We start from the raw sequence: 15,976 nt of genomic DNA on the forward strand, positions 1-15,976 counted from the left end.
TGACAAGATTGGAGACGTGGTTCCGAAAGAGGAAGACACTGAAAAACTTTATACAACTGTTTACATTATGTACACGTAAGGAGCGACTAAGAGTGTCTCTCACGTTTTAGTCTTGGCAGAAGAGAGTCTCGGTGAGAGGGAGCTTCTCGGCCGCACTCCTGCCGATTTTTGTATGGTTTTCCTTCCCTAAGTTCCCTAGATGGAGGCCGTGCCTGTCGATTAAGTGGTTTCCTCAAATGTTCACTGTAGCACTGATCACTCATTAGGAGATACGCCCCCGTCACATGTTGAGCTTGAGAGTGAGGGGGATGCCATCTACGTCGTGCAGACACCGGAAGATGCGCGAGTGGTGTTCCCACGGTCTGCACGTTGTCGCACGTGGGCCGCGCACTTGTTCTTCATCAGTATGAAAGCGGGTTCACACTGGCAAGTCGCGGAAGTCCCGCGACAGGTTTAAATCGATTTGTTACGGTTCCTTCCGCGCTTTCCTAGTGCTTCGGAAACCGTAACTAATTGACCGAAATCCAAGGCCAAGGCTAAGGCCACGCAGGGTAGGGAAACCACTCGCTGGAAATACTCCTTTGACGACGGATGGCGCGGCCAAACAGAGTGACTGGACCCAACTGGCACCCGGTCCTCTCGGGAAGGTCAATTACGACTGGCCTTGACAACTATCTTCGTCATGCAGATGAGGGCGGCGACAGCAAACCCTCCCTGAACGAAGCCAGCGCAGCTTTCAGGAGAGGCTTGCTGTCGCCGCTGCCATGGCTACGCCGGACGAGTGCGAGTTTTAGTCCACTTAGGCTGGAGGCCATCCCGCTCATAACAACGGCGACTACTATCGTCTGTGAGGACAGTCGTTGTGTCGATGTATAGTGTGACAAGGACAATACAGAAACGTCGTTTCCCTGCGATCTGCCGATCAAAACCGGCGTGCGTGACCGTGCTTAAATTTGTTAGCCAATCGGTATGTCGGCCAGCCACAAAATGACGAATTTCTCACGTGCGGCCTGTGTGACTGCGCTTCAATTTGGCGGCCAATCGCCAGTCAGTCAGTTGTCCGGACGCAGTGTGACGAAATTCTCACGTGCACACCAAGGGACGACCTGCTTTAGGGCTGTATCAGTTTCACTGTAGCAAAACTTCTCAGCAGAGTGTGCTCGGGCCAGAAATCCTCAGTTTTCGGTCGTCTCTCAGAGCCCTGGCACCGCACACAACGATAAGCCATCATGTTCCGGCTAGGGTGGCACGGTACCCTTTAAATGATCGGTGTTGCACGTTTTGAAGTAGAGTAAGCATTTACGCTTCAGTAAGAGTGTCAAACAGCTTCTCTAAGTTGGAGTGCGCTTACTCTAGCTACGTGTATATTTTAACGTCTACAACTCTGCTTAAATAGCCCGCTTTCACTCTGCGTGGCTTCGATCCTGGCACTCAGTTCTACTTGGAAAGGGAAAGAAAAAACTTACCTTTTCCGGGAAAAAAAACAAATTTGAGCCTTTTAATCTTTATTGCCGCTCTGGCTTTTCAATTTACAATCGTTGCATTGCGCACTCTTTGACGCCGCGCCGCAGCCTTGCTGGTCGGGGCGAAGCGGAAGCCGTCTTCTTGAGCCGCCTCGCAGATAGTTCCGGAGGGCGACGAGTGGTGGCGGGAGCGTCGTTTTCCTCCGCGCTTGGCCGGTGCGAGGAACAGGCGGGCGAAGAACCAGTCGGTCGGCTCGCCCAGGCCGACGGTGTGTTGGCGGTCCTCGGTGGTTGCAACGACGATGGCTGCCTACGCGTCGTGACTACCCGCGCGCGCGCGCCCTGTGACAGCCCTCGAGGAATACGCGTGCGTTGACACTGCCTGAGGATTGCATTTGTGTGTGACGGTGCGTGTTTTGCCCCGTGCGCTCGCTCGCAAGTACAGCGGCACCATGCATCAATCGAAAGACAGCGGACTTTGCTCCCGGTGGCTCCTCTTCACAGGTGAGGCCTAGTGTCGAGCTCGTTGAGGGAGTACGCACATCGACGGAAGTGGTAAACGGAACATCCGAACTACCTGTAACGACGCACAAGCGTAGTGCGTAAAGTTACGTTTTGCCTCATGTTCAACGTGTGCGCGCAGTACCTGTCGGGCCCTGCTCGGGTGGTCGCGCACGTTAGCGAAGATTCGTTAAGGACATGCTTTAGTCTTTGCGATCCGCCGTGGGACGAAAATTACCGACGCTTGCTCAGATTGTAACCGACGAAGGGTCGAGCATGTTTCGCATATTATCTGAAAATGGCTTCCTTATGAAGTGACCGTTGCGAACGCCTTTAAAAGAGGCGCCGGCAGCGTTCCGCTTGGTGTGCTGCGCACTCGACCACGATCTCTGTAGCGATTGGTCGTTCGTTCGCGCCTCCGGACCTTTAACGGTCTTGTGGTGTGTCTTGCTTGCTTTTATTTGTCTGTTCGCACCGAGTAGTGAAAATAATTGCGCAGGCGCTCACAACATCGTGAGCTGCACGCCTGACAGGTTCCTACTAGGCGGTTCAGCGCTTTAAAGCGGTAGTCTCGTGTTTGCGGTGGGTCCAGGACCAGCTATGGCTTAATGGCGTTCCCACAGTGGCCCTTCGTCGGTTGCAGACAGGTCTCTGATAGAGGTTTGTGTTTCAGCAAGCTAGCCCGACAGCAGTGATACGGAAGAACGTGGAAATTGATTTATGCGTAGTGATGTGAACGAAGTTTGGAGCCATACTCCACGACGCCAGTGGTTCAAGTTTGAAAAGGAAATGCACTCTTTTGGTGTTGTTATGGCTAAGCCGTATGTTCTCTAGTTAAGCGTTTTTGCATCAAACTACTGGTTCCATGCATCTCCGGTATCTTTCAGCCTGATGGCTTGGGCGCGGCGAAACTAGCGTACGCGATTCTAGCGGAGGCGTACATACTGCTTAGCGCCCGCGCGCTTCCATCGTCCACCGAACACAAAATACCTCAACGGCAGAGTCCTTGAATGTCTCCGTCCTTAGTCGTGTAGCTGGTGCCTTGCCTTATTGGTTTCCGGGATGGCCACACGTACGGGCTGGCATATTGCCTGCCTTTTTACGAGCGCTGGCTTTCGAGTCCCCCCTTTGTTGTGCCTCAGGAAGATGGTTCGTGGCCGCAAACAGAAACAAATTTTTAAATTATATTTTTGTCGAGTCGTGGACGAACGCGGCAGGCAGAGGTTCAATGCGAAGAGCGGTCCGAAGAGTGTCAACCTAGCAGCCCAAAGGGGAGGATTTCCATGAGCGAATGACTTGCGTAAAAAAAAAAAACAACCTATGGAGGCTGGCACAGTCAGGAAAGTTATGCCATCATTATCATGAGCCTGTGCCCACTACACGACAAAGGCTTCTCCCATAAGCAATTAGCCCCTGCCCTTTACCAACTGCGGTTACCTTATCCCCGCAAGATTATTTACTAGGTGTTGCTTATATACTATAGGTTATATACTAGAAGTTTTTTATAACCTCCTTGTCTCACATGTGTATGCATAGATAGATAAGTAGAAGCTTCCCTTTTGTAGCGGGGCGGTGACTAGCACCACCTTGTTTAAGGTATAGTTTCGCAATGTTTTCCGCCCGTTACCCAATCCTGGAGCCCTGGTACTGTACGGCAAAAAGAGGGGCTCTGCAGTCGATAACGTCCCACGTAAAGATGCAACACCCTCAATCGCAGAAGCCACTTGTATAAAATGAAGTCATATTGTTCTTCCTACAGGGCTTTCTATTTTCGTGGGCTTAGCGTGAAGGACGGTTTTCGGCCTAGCATGCTTCATGCTGTACTTGAGTGTGTGTTAGTGTCCGTCGTATAGGTCTGCAGGAGTGACTGACTGGGCCAGTTGGCAATTCATCGCTTTATTTAAATGGAACAGCGCAAAGCAGACACGGACACAACATCCGGTGTTCACCGTTTCCGTTCTCTGAGTCGAAGCATAGCTGAGGAAACAAGCGTCACTCTCATCAAAGGCTGCTTATCAAGGACGCGCTCGTTATGGGTTCGTGATATACAGATCTTGTGATTCACGGATAGCACAGTCGCGGAGATTACTCTACAAGGTTTTACTGACCATGTTGACACTAAGGGAGACGTCAGGCCGGAAACCAGAGCAACAGCCCGGCGAAAGCATCGGATATATGCTGTACAAAATATATTGGTCTCTGCAGGTGGCGTTCTTAATAACAGGGAGTTTTAGCACAGCCGTACGGCAAATATACTAACGCGTTGCCGTTGCTACCATTGTCAGGCTTGCCCAGCAACATCTGCCGTACGATTGCACTTACCGTGTTTACTGTTCGACGGTGCTGAAGTTCTCTCTAATTCGGCCCGCAGTCAGAAGTTTGCGGGGCACGCCAGTAGTTGAAAAAGGTGACTTCCGTGCAGCCAATAGGCGCACAGCCTGAAAATAGACTGTTTTAGTGTAGCCATACGGCAAATACGGTAACGCGTTGCCGTTGCCAGGCTTGCCTAGACAAGTTTTCCGCAGTTTACCGTACGGGAGCAGTTTACCGTATACGGGGCGGCTAAAACTCTCTAATGACAGGCAGAGCGTCACGGTTTCTCGCTAAAGCGCAGGTTGCACATATTAATTCCTGGTTACATGCAATGGCTTGGGCGAAATTCACCTTTTTCATGACTATATAGTGTGCCCCATAAACTTTTGACCCCGGGTGTACATAACAATATAGGCGATATACTATATATAGCAGCGCTTTCATCAAGCGGGCGACCTTGTGTGTTCAAATAGCTTGTCAGTCGTAGTTCGTGTTTCTTCTCGGTCCCTGTCCAAGTTTTGCGCCCACTTCTTTTATATCGCTCATTATCAAGTGTTTGCTCCTTTTGTCTCCAGCAGGCGGGTTCTGTCCAGCCCAAATTATCAGGCGCAGCCTTTCTGTTTGTTTCACACATTCGTGGTTCTTTAGTTCCCGCGTGAAAAACACTCACCGAGCAGCATACGCGAACACGCTGTTGACCGTCCTCGTGAAACTCCGTCCTAAGTTCGCAACGCATCGAGGTTGACACCCAATACATTGGGGCCAGTTTCTTGAAAAAAAAACAATCTTTTGACTGAAACCTCTCGTCCTCAGTACCGCCGTGTTTTTAGGTTATCACGACGTTTGCGCAACAAAGTGGTGCGGTAGCTTACTGCGAAAGGACGACACCACTGCTGTTGTTCTCAGGGAATGCGGTGCTTGGGAGTGATATGAGACGTTTAGCATAGCGCTACCGCTGCTGCTTATACGCATTAACGCCCTGAGGGCGCTAGATGGCGCCAGGGGCCAGCCAGGTGTAAATTTGACCAAGAAAAAGGACGCATGTGCAGTGTGCAGTAAATCCTTAGATGCATTGAACATATTACAATGCGGCAGTATCCATCCAGGCATAATCACTTTCCCCGAGGCCCCAGGGATAGAGATAACAAAAGGTAATGTGTGAATGTATCTGCGGTAGACGGTAGAAAACTAGAAAACTAGCGGTAGAAAACTAGGGCAGTGAAGTAAGGGTACAAATTCAATGTTACAAATTGATCCAGTATAAAAGTCAATAATATTTGCATGTGAAGAAAAATGGCGAATGTAAATAAAGAAACGCCGAGCATGGAGGCACCTCCTAACATCCATCCATTCCACGTGGTGCGTATCGAGGCAACCTGGCCAGATGCGCGAAAACACGTGCCGCGTTAAGACCAGTCAGCACATGCGCAGCGGCGGCGCGTTGTATGCGGAAGCGCTCTACTAAACCTCTCCAGATTTGCGGAAGTTCAAGGCGCACTGTTTTGAAAACTTTGAATGTATTCGAAGTTGTAAGGAAACGCTTGCCACGCGCCACGTTATGTACAACACACATCGCGCGGTCTAGAGCGCAAGGTGCCGAGATATCGCCACACTACGCACCGGGGAATGTGAAAGACCGCCACGTGAGTTCGTCTGTGACTGGAAAATGACAAAGGGAGGAGGGGGAACCAGCTGCCCAGTAGGGCTTCCTCTTGACCCACCTCCCCCTTCTCTAGCAGAGCCCACGTTCTCGCTAGCCCTAATGCACAGGCATGCGAGCAAGGAAAAGGGACGCGCGCAGGCTTTCTTTCATGAGCCCTCTGCGGGCGGCTTTCCTTTTGTACCGTGCTGGCGCCTCGCCCCTCGTTAAGGGGAGGTGCTCGTTTTTGTGATCCCGGGACGCTCCTCTCTTTTTTTGTTGTTTATTTAGTTTCTATTCAGATGGTTGCTTTGGTTGTCAGCGAAGCTTACCTGCAGCCAGTTCGAAGGAAGCAGATAGCTCCGTCGCCTGCTCGGGGCTGCCCCGCCAAGAACGGAGGACCCGCGTCTCCCGAGAGACGACAATGGGGGGAGGGGAAAACAGCTGCCCAGTAGGGAGCACGGCTTCCCCCTGGCCCCTTTCCGAGATGGTAGTTGTGCTTTACCACCCCCGTTGCTCCCCTCTGTTCCCAACCCCTGCCCAATAGAGGGATGTTGGTCTCGGGGAGCATTGGGCTAGATGGCGCTGCCGGCGCCGATCCGTTTACCTCTAGTGCTCCTCTCATTCCGTTTCCTGGCGTGACAAGAGGGAAGGACATTTTTTTTTTCTGTCGCAAATCGTCGCATTCTTGTTGTGGCTCGCTGCAGACGTCTCATGTTTTGTTGGTCCTCCTCCTCCGTGCCTTCGAGTACCCGCTTTGGGATTCACGGAAGTGTCTTGCTCGTGCGGAGAGGGCTCGCTGGGACAGGTACGCGCAGGTAGAGTGGCTGCGCAGGGCACGTGTTGGCAGGGCAGAGAACAGAGCAACACTGTACAGTGAAGCGGAAGCGACACGACAAGTTCTAGTCCGTCCTGTTTCTCTTCTGTGAGCCATGCGGTCTTGTACTTCGCATTTAGAACGTGCAATACCACATGGCCTGCCACACTGAAATGAACGACGGTCTAAGGAAATACATCACAATGGCTGATTGCTAAAGCTGCGGTTATTTCACGTTCGATTGGACGGCACCTTTCTAGTGCTCGCGTAGGAACAGAGGTGAGCGTAGGCACCGGTAATCGTCGGGTACTTCGGCATAGCCGCGCTTGAGCGTCGCGGTCACGCAACACCAGCGACTGAACGGAGACGGGCAAACCACGCGGCGTTCGTCGACTCCCCGGCGCGCGTCACGATGCCCTCGGGTTCGGAAATGAGTCACGTAGCAAGTCCACTCAGCTTCTTGAATCGCTGCCAACATTGGCGCTCGCGGTTTAACAATGGACGAGGCTGGCGTGACAGTTATGCGCCACCTTGTGGCCTCTCTGGGCTGCTATACACTGGGAGGACATGTCTGCTATGGGCACCAGCATGTTGTCCTGGGTTGTGCTGGAACACGGGCCGGTCTTCTCGTTACATCGAGAAACGTAAGATCAAAAATAAATCAGTGCCATTAAAGCTTTGTAGTTGTTTACAAGTGCATTGACAAAGGGCCATGCCATTCATTGACACAATCCCGTATTCAGTGCCTAAGCTTCTTTCGGGATTTATTACTGGTCTTGTGTGGCATATGAAAAACAGGTTGTATCCTAAGTGTTATCACGAAGCTTCTCAGTTTAGACATTCTGAATGACCGTTCTACGCAGAATAGTTCACTTGTCATCCCAGGCTGTGCAGACGGCCGTGTTCATTATTTCTATAACTTGCCGGTCGCCGTCTTAAAACAGTGGGACATCATATAGTGAGCAGCTCGCGCAAAGAGTTTATCGGCTACGAAGCCCCACTCACTTTACGGCTAGCCCTGTGCACTACGGAGCTTGCGCGGCAAGAAGACAGGGGCGTCTGCCACGAGCAAGGCACATGCCTCCTTCTCCTCCACGTTGGCCGGCGCCACCTGTCCCTTATCGGGAGGCGGCACACCTGGCTCCGCGTCGGGGTCACGTCGGCTGTGCACCGCTGTCTCCCCCCCCCCCCCCCCCCCCCTACCTTGTCTTGCGTCTTCATCGTCGTCTTTCCTCTCGTCTCTGCTAGTACTGCTTGCTGAGGTCCAGTCCTGCAAAGCCCACGCGTGGTCTGCCCCGAGCAGCAATCTCCTGTCGAGATAGCGGCGCGCTTGTGGCGATCGCGTGGGCCCGTCCCTCTCGCTGTTTCCTGCGCGCAGAGGGTGACAGCGTCATTCGGACTGCAAATAAAATAAAAAAAAGGAAATAGATAAAAGACGAAAGCTCGCGTGGGGACATCGAAATGAGTGGTTATGGCAGCGAGCTGATTTCGTTTTTTTTTTTTTGAACTTCTTCCGTCGTGTCGTTGGTGAATCTGCTTGTGCGTTGGAACAGGTTTCACTGATTCACGATAGCCAGAGGACGGGTTCCGGAGGAACGCTGATTGGATAAAGCGTCCAGTAAAGGGGCCCCGAGTCGACGGACGCTTCCCTTAGGCGCTTCTAGACGCTTTTTCGGTGCTCTGAGGTTTCGACCGTATCGCCGTGCGCTCTTCAATTCAACGCAGTAAACGGAGTTTCGGCACGACAACTTTATGTGGAACTGCAGCAGAGGCTAGGCAGGAATGGGAAGTGGATAGGCCTTTGAGCCCGCGCCGTGAGGAGCGAGCTAGCTCAGCCATACAGACTCCGCACCACTCTCGAACCCCGACCCCCCTCACCCCTACGCCCGAACAGTGAGCAACCAGTTCCCCAGGGCATGGGGATAAAGGTTCGCTTCATTCCCTTTCCTGCCGAGCCTTGGCTGCAGAGAAACAGAAAGTTGTAATTCATGACGTGTTTGCGCTGCGTTTGCTTCACCGTGAAGCAACTGCGCGCTGCTGTTTTGTAAACGCGGATGTTCTGTTCTTCCAGTTTTGAGCTTCGCGGTTATTTCCTTACAACAGCGCACATGAGCCTCATAGTTACACGCTAGTCTGTGCTCTTGTGAGGCAAGGATGACAGAACGCACGTGGTCCCTCACCGGATATGGCTCGTGCCTCGTCCATGCGGCAAAGAGGAACGGCAGACTGCTACACCAGCTTCAGGGTGAAGAGCTATAGGGATTCTGTAGTAGCGATGCACTCATAACCGCCCGTTCCCCTCTGACATTTTGGTCAATACGATTTGAGAGCGGCCCGAGTCTGCAGCGTGCTCTTGGAGCACTTCACGGTGACCTGGCTTCTGCACTTTTGGTCCTTACTGTTGTATTTGCAGGGCAACTTCTTTCTCCCTCAGGCTATCCCATTTATCCGTGTGAAGTCGCTATTTCCAGCGCGTGCTCTTCTCACTTCGTTCTTTCGTGAGCGTCATCCACTGACGTCTCCAGAAGATCTCCCTCCATCTTCTCTTTGGTCGTCCCCGGACCCTCTTCCCTTCGATGTCGATCTCTAAACCTTTCTTCCGACATCTTTTTGCATCTCTCCTCATCACATGACCAAGCCAATGAGGTCTTCACTCCTGTAAATACACTAAAACCCCAGCCGAACCAGCATCTGTGAGTGTGAGGCTAGTAGCGCAGCCTCCAGTGACGAAAGAACACGGTGTGCCGCCACAACAGCCCGTCGTGGCTCTCACGGCTGCCGTGTTGCGGCACTCGACGCCTGCACCGTACGCACGTGGCGGGCCACCTCCCTCCGCCTTCGGGGTGTCGGAGGCGGGCTGCTGTTCCTCGCCTATTCCGCCCGGGGCGCCGCACCGACCTGCTGCCTGCCGTCGCCGCTTCGCCCGGTGGCTGGCACCTTTTTGCCGAGGTCAGGCCATCGCGAGCTGCAATCGATTCCTCCCCGAAGCCAGACGGGATTCCTGCGACGCCCCGATCCCTTCTCCTGGAAGCATAGCCCTCCTCCTCCTCCTCGGCTCCTGTCCCTCTGTACTTTGCTCTTCGGCACCCAGTGTTGCTGTGCTTCCGTCCGATTCTACATGCCTTCTTGTCCACTACCCCCTCCCCCGGTCTTCTCAATTGTGAGGAGTCCTATTGGTCCTCCCGCAACCTTTGTTAATCTCTTCACGGCGTGGAGTGAGGCTTCGCGGTTGAGCCCAGCCGTGCAGTCATCGTCGCAGCCAGTGCGTCCGGAACGCCGCGTGGTCGAGAATGCTACCTCTTTGAATCATGCATGCGAAGCACAGACTAGCATTTTACTATAGCCTTTACGACACATCACCGCCGTTAAAAGGAGCTCCTCTTTGTTTGCACAGAAGCTTCACAACAAGCGCTGACGCTGACCGTTGCAAACATACGCGAAACGGTCGCGCTTTCACCACCCGCTTCGTACGTTTGCGGGTAGGAGGGTGCCAAACAGCCCATTTCCCCTGTGGCCGCAACGAGCTGAAAGTCGTTCTTGGAAAAGTTTGCACGTAGCACAGCGAAGACGCTGCGACCCGTGGAGGCAGCTCCTGTCCCTCGTCTGTCGTGGCCTGTCAGTGCGCGTGCCCGGAGCGGCCACCACAACGTACCAGCGGCTGGTGTGCGCCAGGTTCTTCAGCCTTGCCAAGGTGGCTAGCCTTGCCCTCCTCGTCAGCTTGCAGTGCGACCAACAGAGTCCCGTTGGAATCATCGGTTGCTGGCGCGGGACGACCATTCGAAAACTATACTAAGCTTGTTTTTCCGTCCTCTCCGCTCAACAGCTGTTGGAGCACTTGGAGGTGCGCGGCTGGCAACTTGCCCGGGAATATCGATCTCGCTCAAGGCCAGAATGAAAAATGAACGCAACATAAAATACGGAAACTAGATTCAATGGTTTAGAAGCGGTTTGTATTGTTTTTATTCGGCGTCTTTTTGTTTATTCTTTCTATAGCTTACGCTTTTTTTCTGTCGCTATGTCCGTATACGCTTTTTCTCCCCGTTCAGTCTCTACCTGCTTACCGCGAGGGCGAGCGCTCTCTAAAAGTGAATGGGATCGTTCGTGCGTCCATTCCGCAGTTATTTAACGTCGTTCTCCCTTTGTATTTTCCCTGTTACTAGGCGCGCAACAAAACATGAATCGGCACAGAGTGCGCTTACGCGACCTGGCTGATGTATACTTTATAATGTCGCAAGTGTATTATTGTTATTATTATTATTATTGTTGTTGTTACTGTTAAATACAACCGACACGAACCGCTTACAGAGCAAAGGAAAGGAAACCGAAAATGACCTCGTGGCTTAAATTTGTTGCTCTTTACGACGCCTCTACGAGTGCCGCGCGTGCTAAGCTTTTTAGGCGACAACGCCACTAAGAAATTAAGCTCCAATGATTCCCTCTCGAGTCGCCTCTCACGTCGTTCCTGCACCTGTCAGTCGTGCGGCTTCGACGTTCTACTTGCGGCTCGACGCAATCGGCACTCAGTTTCCGCGCGTGAACTCGCGCTAAATTGCTGCGATGACGGTTCGAAAAGCGCGCACTGCTCTCCGCTGAGGCCGCGCATACCGCTCCTTGCTCCCCGTAGACAAAAGGCGAGGCGGCGCGACAATGGATAGCGGCAGCGTGGAACGCGTGCGGGCATTGAGGGCAAGGTCGCTGCTTCCCCGCCGGTCGGCCGAACGGTTTCGGCTAAGGCGGTGTGAGTGCGGCCTTATCGTTCCCCGACGATCAGTGGTCCTTAAACTTTTAAAATTAAAGGTCCTTAAAGGAGTTCGAGTCTAGGGGTTAATGTGCGAACGCCGCCAACTGTCATTTCGCGCGGTGAATAACGGGCACGGTGACGGCGCACTTCAGTTAAAGCGTGGAGTAGGTAATTGCGTTCGAACGGCTGCGAGCACGCCCCGAAAGAGAATGGGCAGTTCTGGCACCTTTTTCCTTCTTTCTTCGTTTCTGCGGCAGGTCTTTCTCGGAGATAATGTGAAGAAACGACGTGGTCGTGCGCCTGTATTTGGTCCGGTGTGATATACGCCTGCAGCTGAAACGAATCGAATCGTTTCTCGCGAATCATTAGGCACTTAATACGCGTTACGAGAGGGCTGGAAAACAAGGCGGCCGGGTTTCTCGGTATTACACCTCCCATTTAAAAACGGGGGAAAAGAAAAACCTCGAAAGATCGCGTCGCACCTGGCGACGTGAGCGCGGCGGGCTCTCGACTAAATGCGACCTCAAGGACGGCAGGTGCGGCAGCGCGGCCAATTGGTCATCGGAGCTAAAGACAGCGGGGGGGGGGGGGGGGGGGGGGGGGGGTAGCCGCATTGGCATGCGCTGCACAAACTCCCTTGCCGTCCCTTTCGCCAGGGAAGTTTCCACGAGTTGCGGTAACTGCGGTGGTCATTCCTGAGGCTTTGTGAGTGACTCAGTGAATGCTTCGACGATGAAGAGGCAGATTATGAGACGACGGAAAAAAAAGAACCACCCCTTCCGTGGGTAGCGGCTTGACAGTCACACATGCCTTCCGAGATCTCGGAAAAGCTTCATACACAATATACGCACGGTTCCATCTGTGAAAGGAAGGGATTAGTTAGTGACGGCGCCGCTGCCTTGTGCGTGTGTCTTGAATGATGGCGGACGTTGTGTCTCCGCTGCCTAAGGAGATTTTCTTCCCGTTCGTCGCGGCGAGAAATCCGCGGAAAGCCCGTAACCGATGCGTGGCCGTCAACTTTGCGGGAAACCGCGGCGGTCGACGGACCGCGTGTTTCTGGAAAGCCAGCCACGACTCCGTCGCCTTCAGGGTCGCCGCTCACGTGCGGCAATGCAGTAGTCCAATCTACCGGTGACACTCTAATCTGACGCTGCTTTACAGCTGGCAGTCAGGGCAAGGTCAAGGGTCAAGCAGCGAGAAACAGCGAGGATTGGCGTCTTCGCAACTTGCTTGTCGTGGCTGAGCGGTGATTCAGAAGCCTTGCATGCGGGGAAGTTTTAGATAAGTTGTACTTAAGCGTGTCGTTTTGTGGATACCAGAGTGTTCTTCTAAAGGAAGGAGATTTCCGTCCTTCAGAAGCTGAAAGACATACTATAAATGCACAGTAATGTGAAGCGGGAGGTCCGTTCCAGCTTCGTTTTATACTGGCACGGACTCGAGGAGCTGTCTTGCTGACTACTGCAGGACAAGCACGGGTGTCAGTGTGATCTCGCAGCCGGATCTCAATAAATACAAAATTTTCCATAAAAACAAAGAGCTAGGGGAAAAGGGAAGTTGCAGAAGCTGCGAATCTGTCGCCGTCCTTCTGTCCCAGAAATTCGGTGTTGAACATCGCTTTGTTAGGTTGCCTGCTTTCGTAGTGCGCACTGTAATCTCGAGATCAGGCGAGCTGCTGGTAGGTGTCTGTGTCTTTTTTTTTTGTTTTCTCTCGGTCTTTTCGCTGATCCTTATTATTTTTGTGTCAGCCTTGTTCTCCTTGCCGGCGCAGTTTCGCGCTTATCGTTCCGAGTTCAAGAAAAAAACGCATAGTTCCGTACACTTGCATTTGGCTCAAGACGAGTAAACGGTGCTTTTTATTGTGGTCGGCCCCGCCTCGCCTCCTTGTAAAACGCGTGGAATTCGGCGTCTCTCCAAAGTTTACGGCTGTCCTTACTAATTTCGCCGACCCCAAATTTTGCTGGCAAATCCTCGAAACGACGACGGACTTAGCACCGCGGCATCGTTTCACTGTGCAGGTGCGACGCTAGCCTGCGGATTAGGGACGGGCACAAAAATGCCCAGAAATCGCGTTTTTTACGACACCGGGCGGCGGCATCCTTTTTTAGGCGCAGAACTGCGTTGCAAGGTAAAAGAAAAAAAAAAGTAAAGGCGTAAGAGCGCGACGTCTGCCCTTCCAAAGCTGGATCGTTATTGCGTGGGTGGAGCGACTCTCTGGAAGGGCGGTTAATCCTTTCTTGGCCTATACCGCCTCCGGGTACCCAGGATTAGCAAAGGGGATTGAGAGACCACGCAACCCTTGCTTCGACGAAGGTGTCCGGTTGCCCGCGCTTTGTGCCGGCGGCGGCCTGCGTCCGTGGATGATGCGATTCGTCGCGGTCCCGACGTCGGCGTCTTGCCTTCAGCCTCCAAGCCGCAACGTTGGCCGCCATCGCGTTCAATAGATCAGGATCGGTGCTCGCGTGTTGGTGGGGCTCGCCCGCGCGCTTCTTTTGATCTTAATAACGGAGGCCGCCGAACAGAACTGTGTGTGTTTATGAGCTGGGCAGTCGTCCGTCTTTGGCTGCTCTGCACGACGGACACATCTTTACTTCCCGTCTCTTTTTTTTTTCTGCGTGCACCTTGTGGGCGGTCGTAACTCAAGTTGACGCCTGACTTAATGGTCTCGTGAGCCGTTCGCGTGGCACTTGTGTTTGTCTGTAGAGGTGAGATGCAACCCAAAAAGAGAGATCAAGATTCCTGGAAGAGAAAATGGCAGAACGAAGGGAAGCGAATTCGCTTGCACTGTACAGTACAACTGCGTTCAAGACGTACACAGACGTTCACCTGTCCTGTGGAAAGCAGTTTTCGGTGAGTACGTCTGTGTTGTTGCTTGTGTAGTCGGCGTTCACATTGAGACGCAACAACTGTATTGTTTTTTCGTTGCCGGGGTTTAGGAGGGGTCTCAACTGATACCAGCAGCCAAATAAGTCAACTTTAAAGGAAAAAAAAACTGGAAGTTAGCTATGAGGTAAGCAAAGGAGCAGTAGCTGTATCACGATAAAGGAAAGTGCAAATACGTTGGACAAGGTTTCAGATGTTCGTGTAGGCAAATGAACCAACAACATAAACTGATGGCCAAGTAGCTTTTACATATCAAGGCGAAACAGCGCAGAAGCACAAGTGTGTGCATCGCACAACTGTGCTTTGTTCGCACTTCTCTCGTCCTTGATCTGGTGCGCTAGCTGTTTCGCCTAGGAGAGTACCTTCACAGCCCGCATGTCTTCATAGTAAATCGTGCATTGCTTCATTGCTTGGACACTCTCACGTTTACATCTCTTCTTCGTAGCGTATTCCGCAGTTTTCTGGCTTTTAGCGCCTTCTTTCGACGTCCTTCGCGGTCCGCTCGGCTTACGCACCATGTGTGAATGCGCTTTCTCCTAAAAGTCTGCAGCACCACTAAACCTTGGACGCGGTTCTCACGCATGTATGCGGCGTCTCGTTCTCGAGTCTTTGTTTTGCCCCCGTTCGTACTGTCTTTGTCTCGAGCCGCAACTGTGAACCGCCGTCTCGGACAAGACTTGTCCCAGGCAACGTGTGGCTGCGCCTGGACGCTCTGAATACATTTCTGGGGCGTTTCACTCGTAAGCAGTACAGTGATAACTAAACAAAAAATGCACAGTGAGCCGGGACTTAGTCGTCGCTCAGTAGCAATTAGGTGGCTCTATTCTTCCAGCCTCGCTGCGAGTAGCGGGTAGTGTTCTTTCCGCGGTCACCCAGCGGCCTCGGGTCGCGGCTCCCGTCTCGCCCCTTATCGCTTCCCTTCCTGTCGCGCCTCGCACGCGCGTTATCCAAATCGCGCCGCTCGCGCCACCACGCGTCACGTTCTCGCGTGCATATAAATACGCGGCAGAGTTCTTCCCCCCTCCTCCTCCGCCCGCCTGCCTCTTCCGTTGTGGACGGGCGCGTTGGGCAGAGCCTGGTCGGCGGTAGCGCGGATTCACCAACTATTACAGCGAAGGAAATGAAGTGGGGGGGAGATGGGAGGCCAGGAGCAGACGTTGAGGCATGAACGCTTGCATTGGATGTTGCGGCGCACGAAGAAGCAGAAGAAGCCGCGGAGTCGGCCGCGTGCATCATCTCCCTCTCCTTCCGCGGCCCGGCGACGAAGAGAGGGGGGAGGCCCGAGGAGCGGGCGGCTCCTCGCTTGCCCGTGGCTGCTGCTGCTGCAGCCGCCGCCCCTGGAACTGGTTTTCATCGGTCGCGCGACGGGGCCTGTTCGATAGCGGAGGGGGGGGGGGGGGGGGGGGGGGATGCTGTTCCTCCTAGCGGCGGCGGTCACTGGCCGCTCCGCGCGATCATCGGAGGCCCGAGCAGCTCGGCGGCGATGCGTCGAATTGGAGCGCTCCCCCGTGCAGCAGCAAAGCCGCAAGAAGCGGCGTGGCAACTGCGGCAGCCAAAGAAGAAGACCGGTCGGGCGACGACCGTGCCGGAAGAAGAAGGTCGCTGCTGGGCGGTGTTGCAGC

General features: G+C 53.4%; 1 protein-coding gene across 1 annotated transcript in view; it reads left to right on the top strand.

The window, feature by feature from the left end:
• Positions 1 to 1,658: 1,658 nt before the first annotated feature.
• Positions 1,659 to 15,976, top strand: part of LOC144136706 (cell adhesion molecule Dscam2-like) — a 151,457-nt gene continuing 137,139 nt past the window's right edge. The window contains exon 1 of the mRNA XM_077669246.1: positions 1,659 to 1,967. Within this exon, the coding sequence (XP_077525372.1) occupies positions 1,916 to 1,967 (52 nt within the window). The 5' untranslated portion in view covers positions 1,659 to 1,915. The remainder of the gene's footprint in view (positions 1,968 to 15,976) is intronic.

The sequence above is a fragment of the Amblyomma americanum genome, chromosome 6 (genome assembly GCF_052857255.1).
Source record: "Amblyomma americanum isolate KBUSLIRL-KWMA chromosome 6, ASM5285725v1, whole genome shotgun sequence".
Lineage (NCBI taxonomy): Eukaryota > Metazoa > Arthropoda > Arachnida > Ixodida > Ixodidae > Amblyomma > Amblyomma americanum.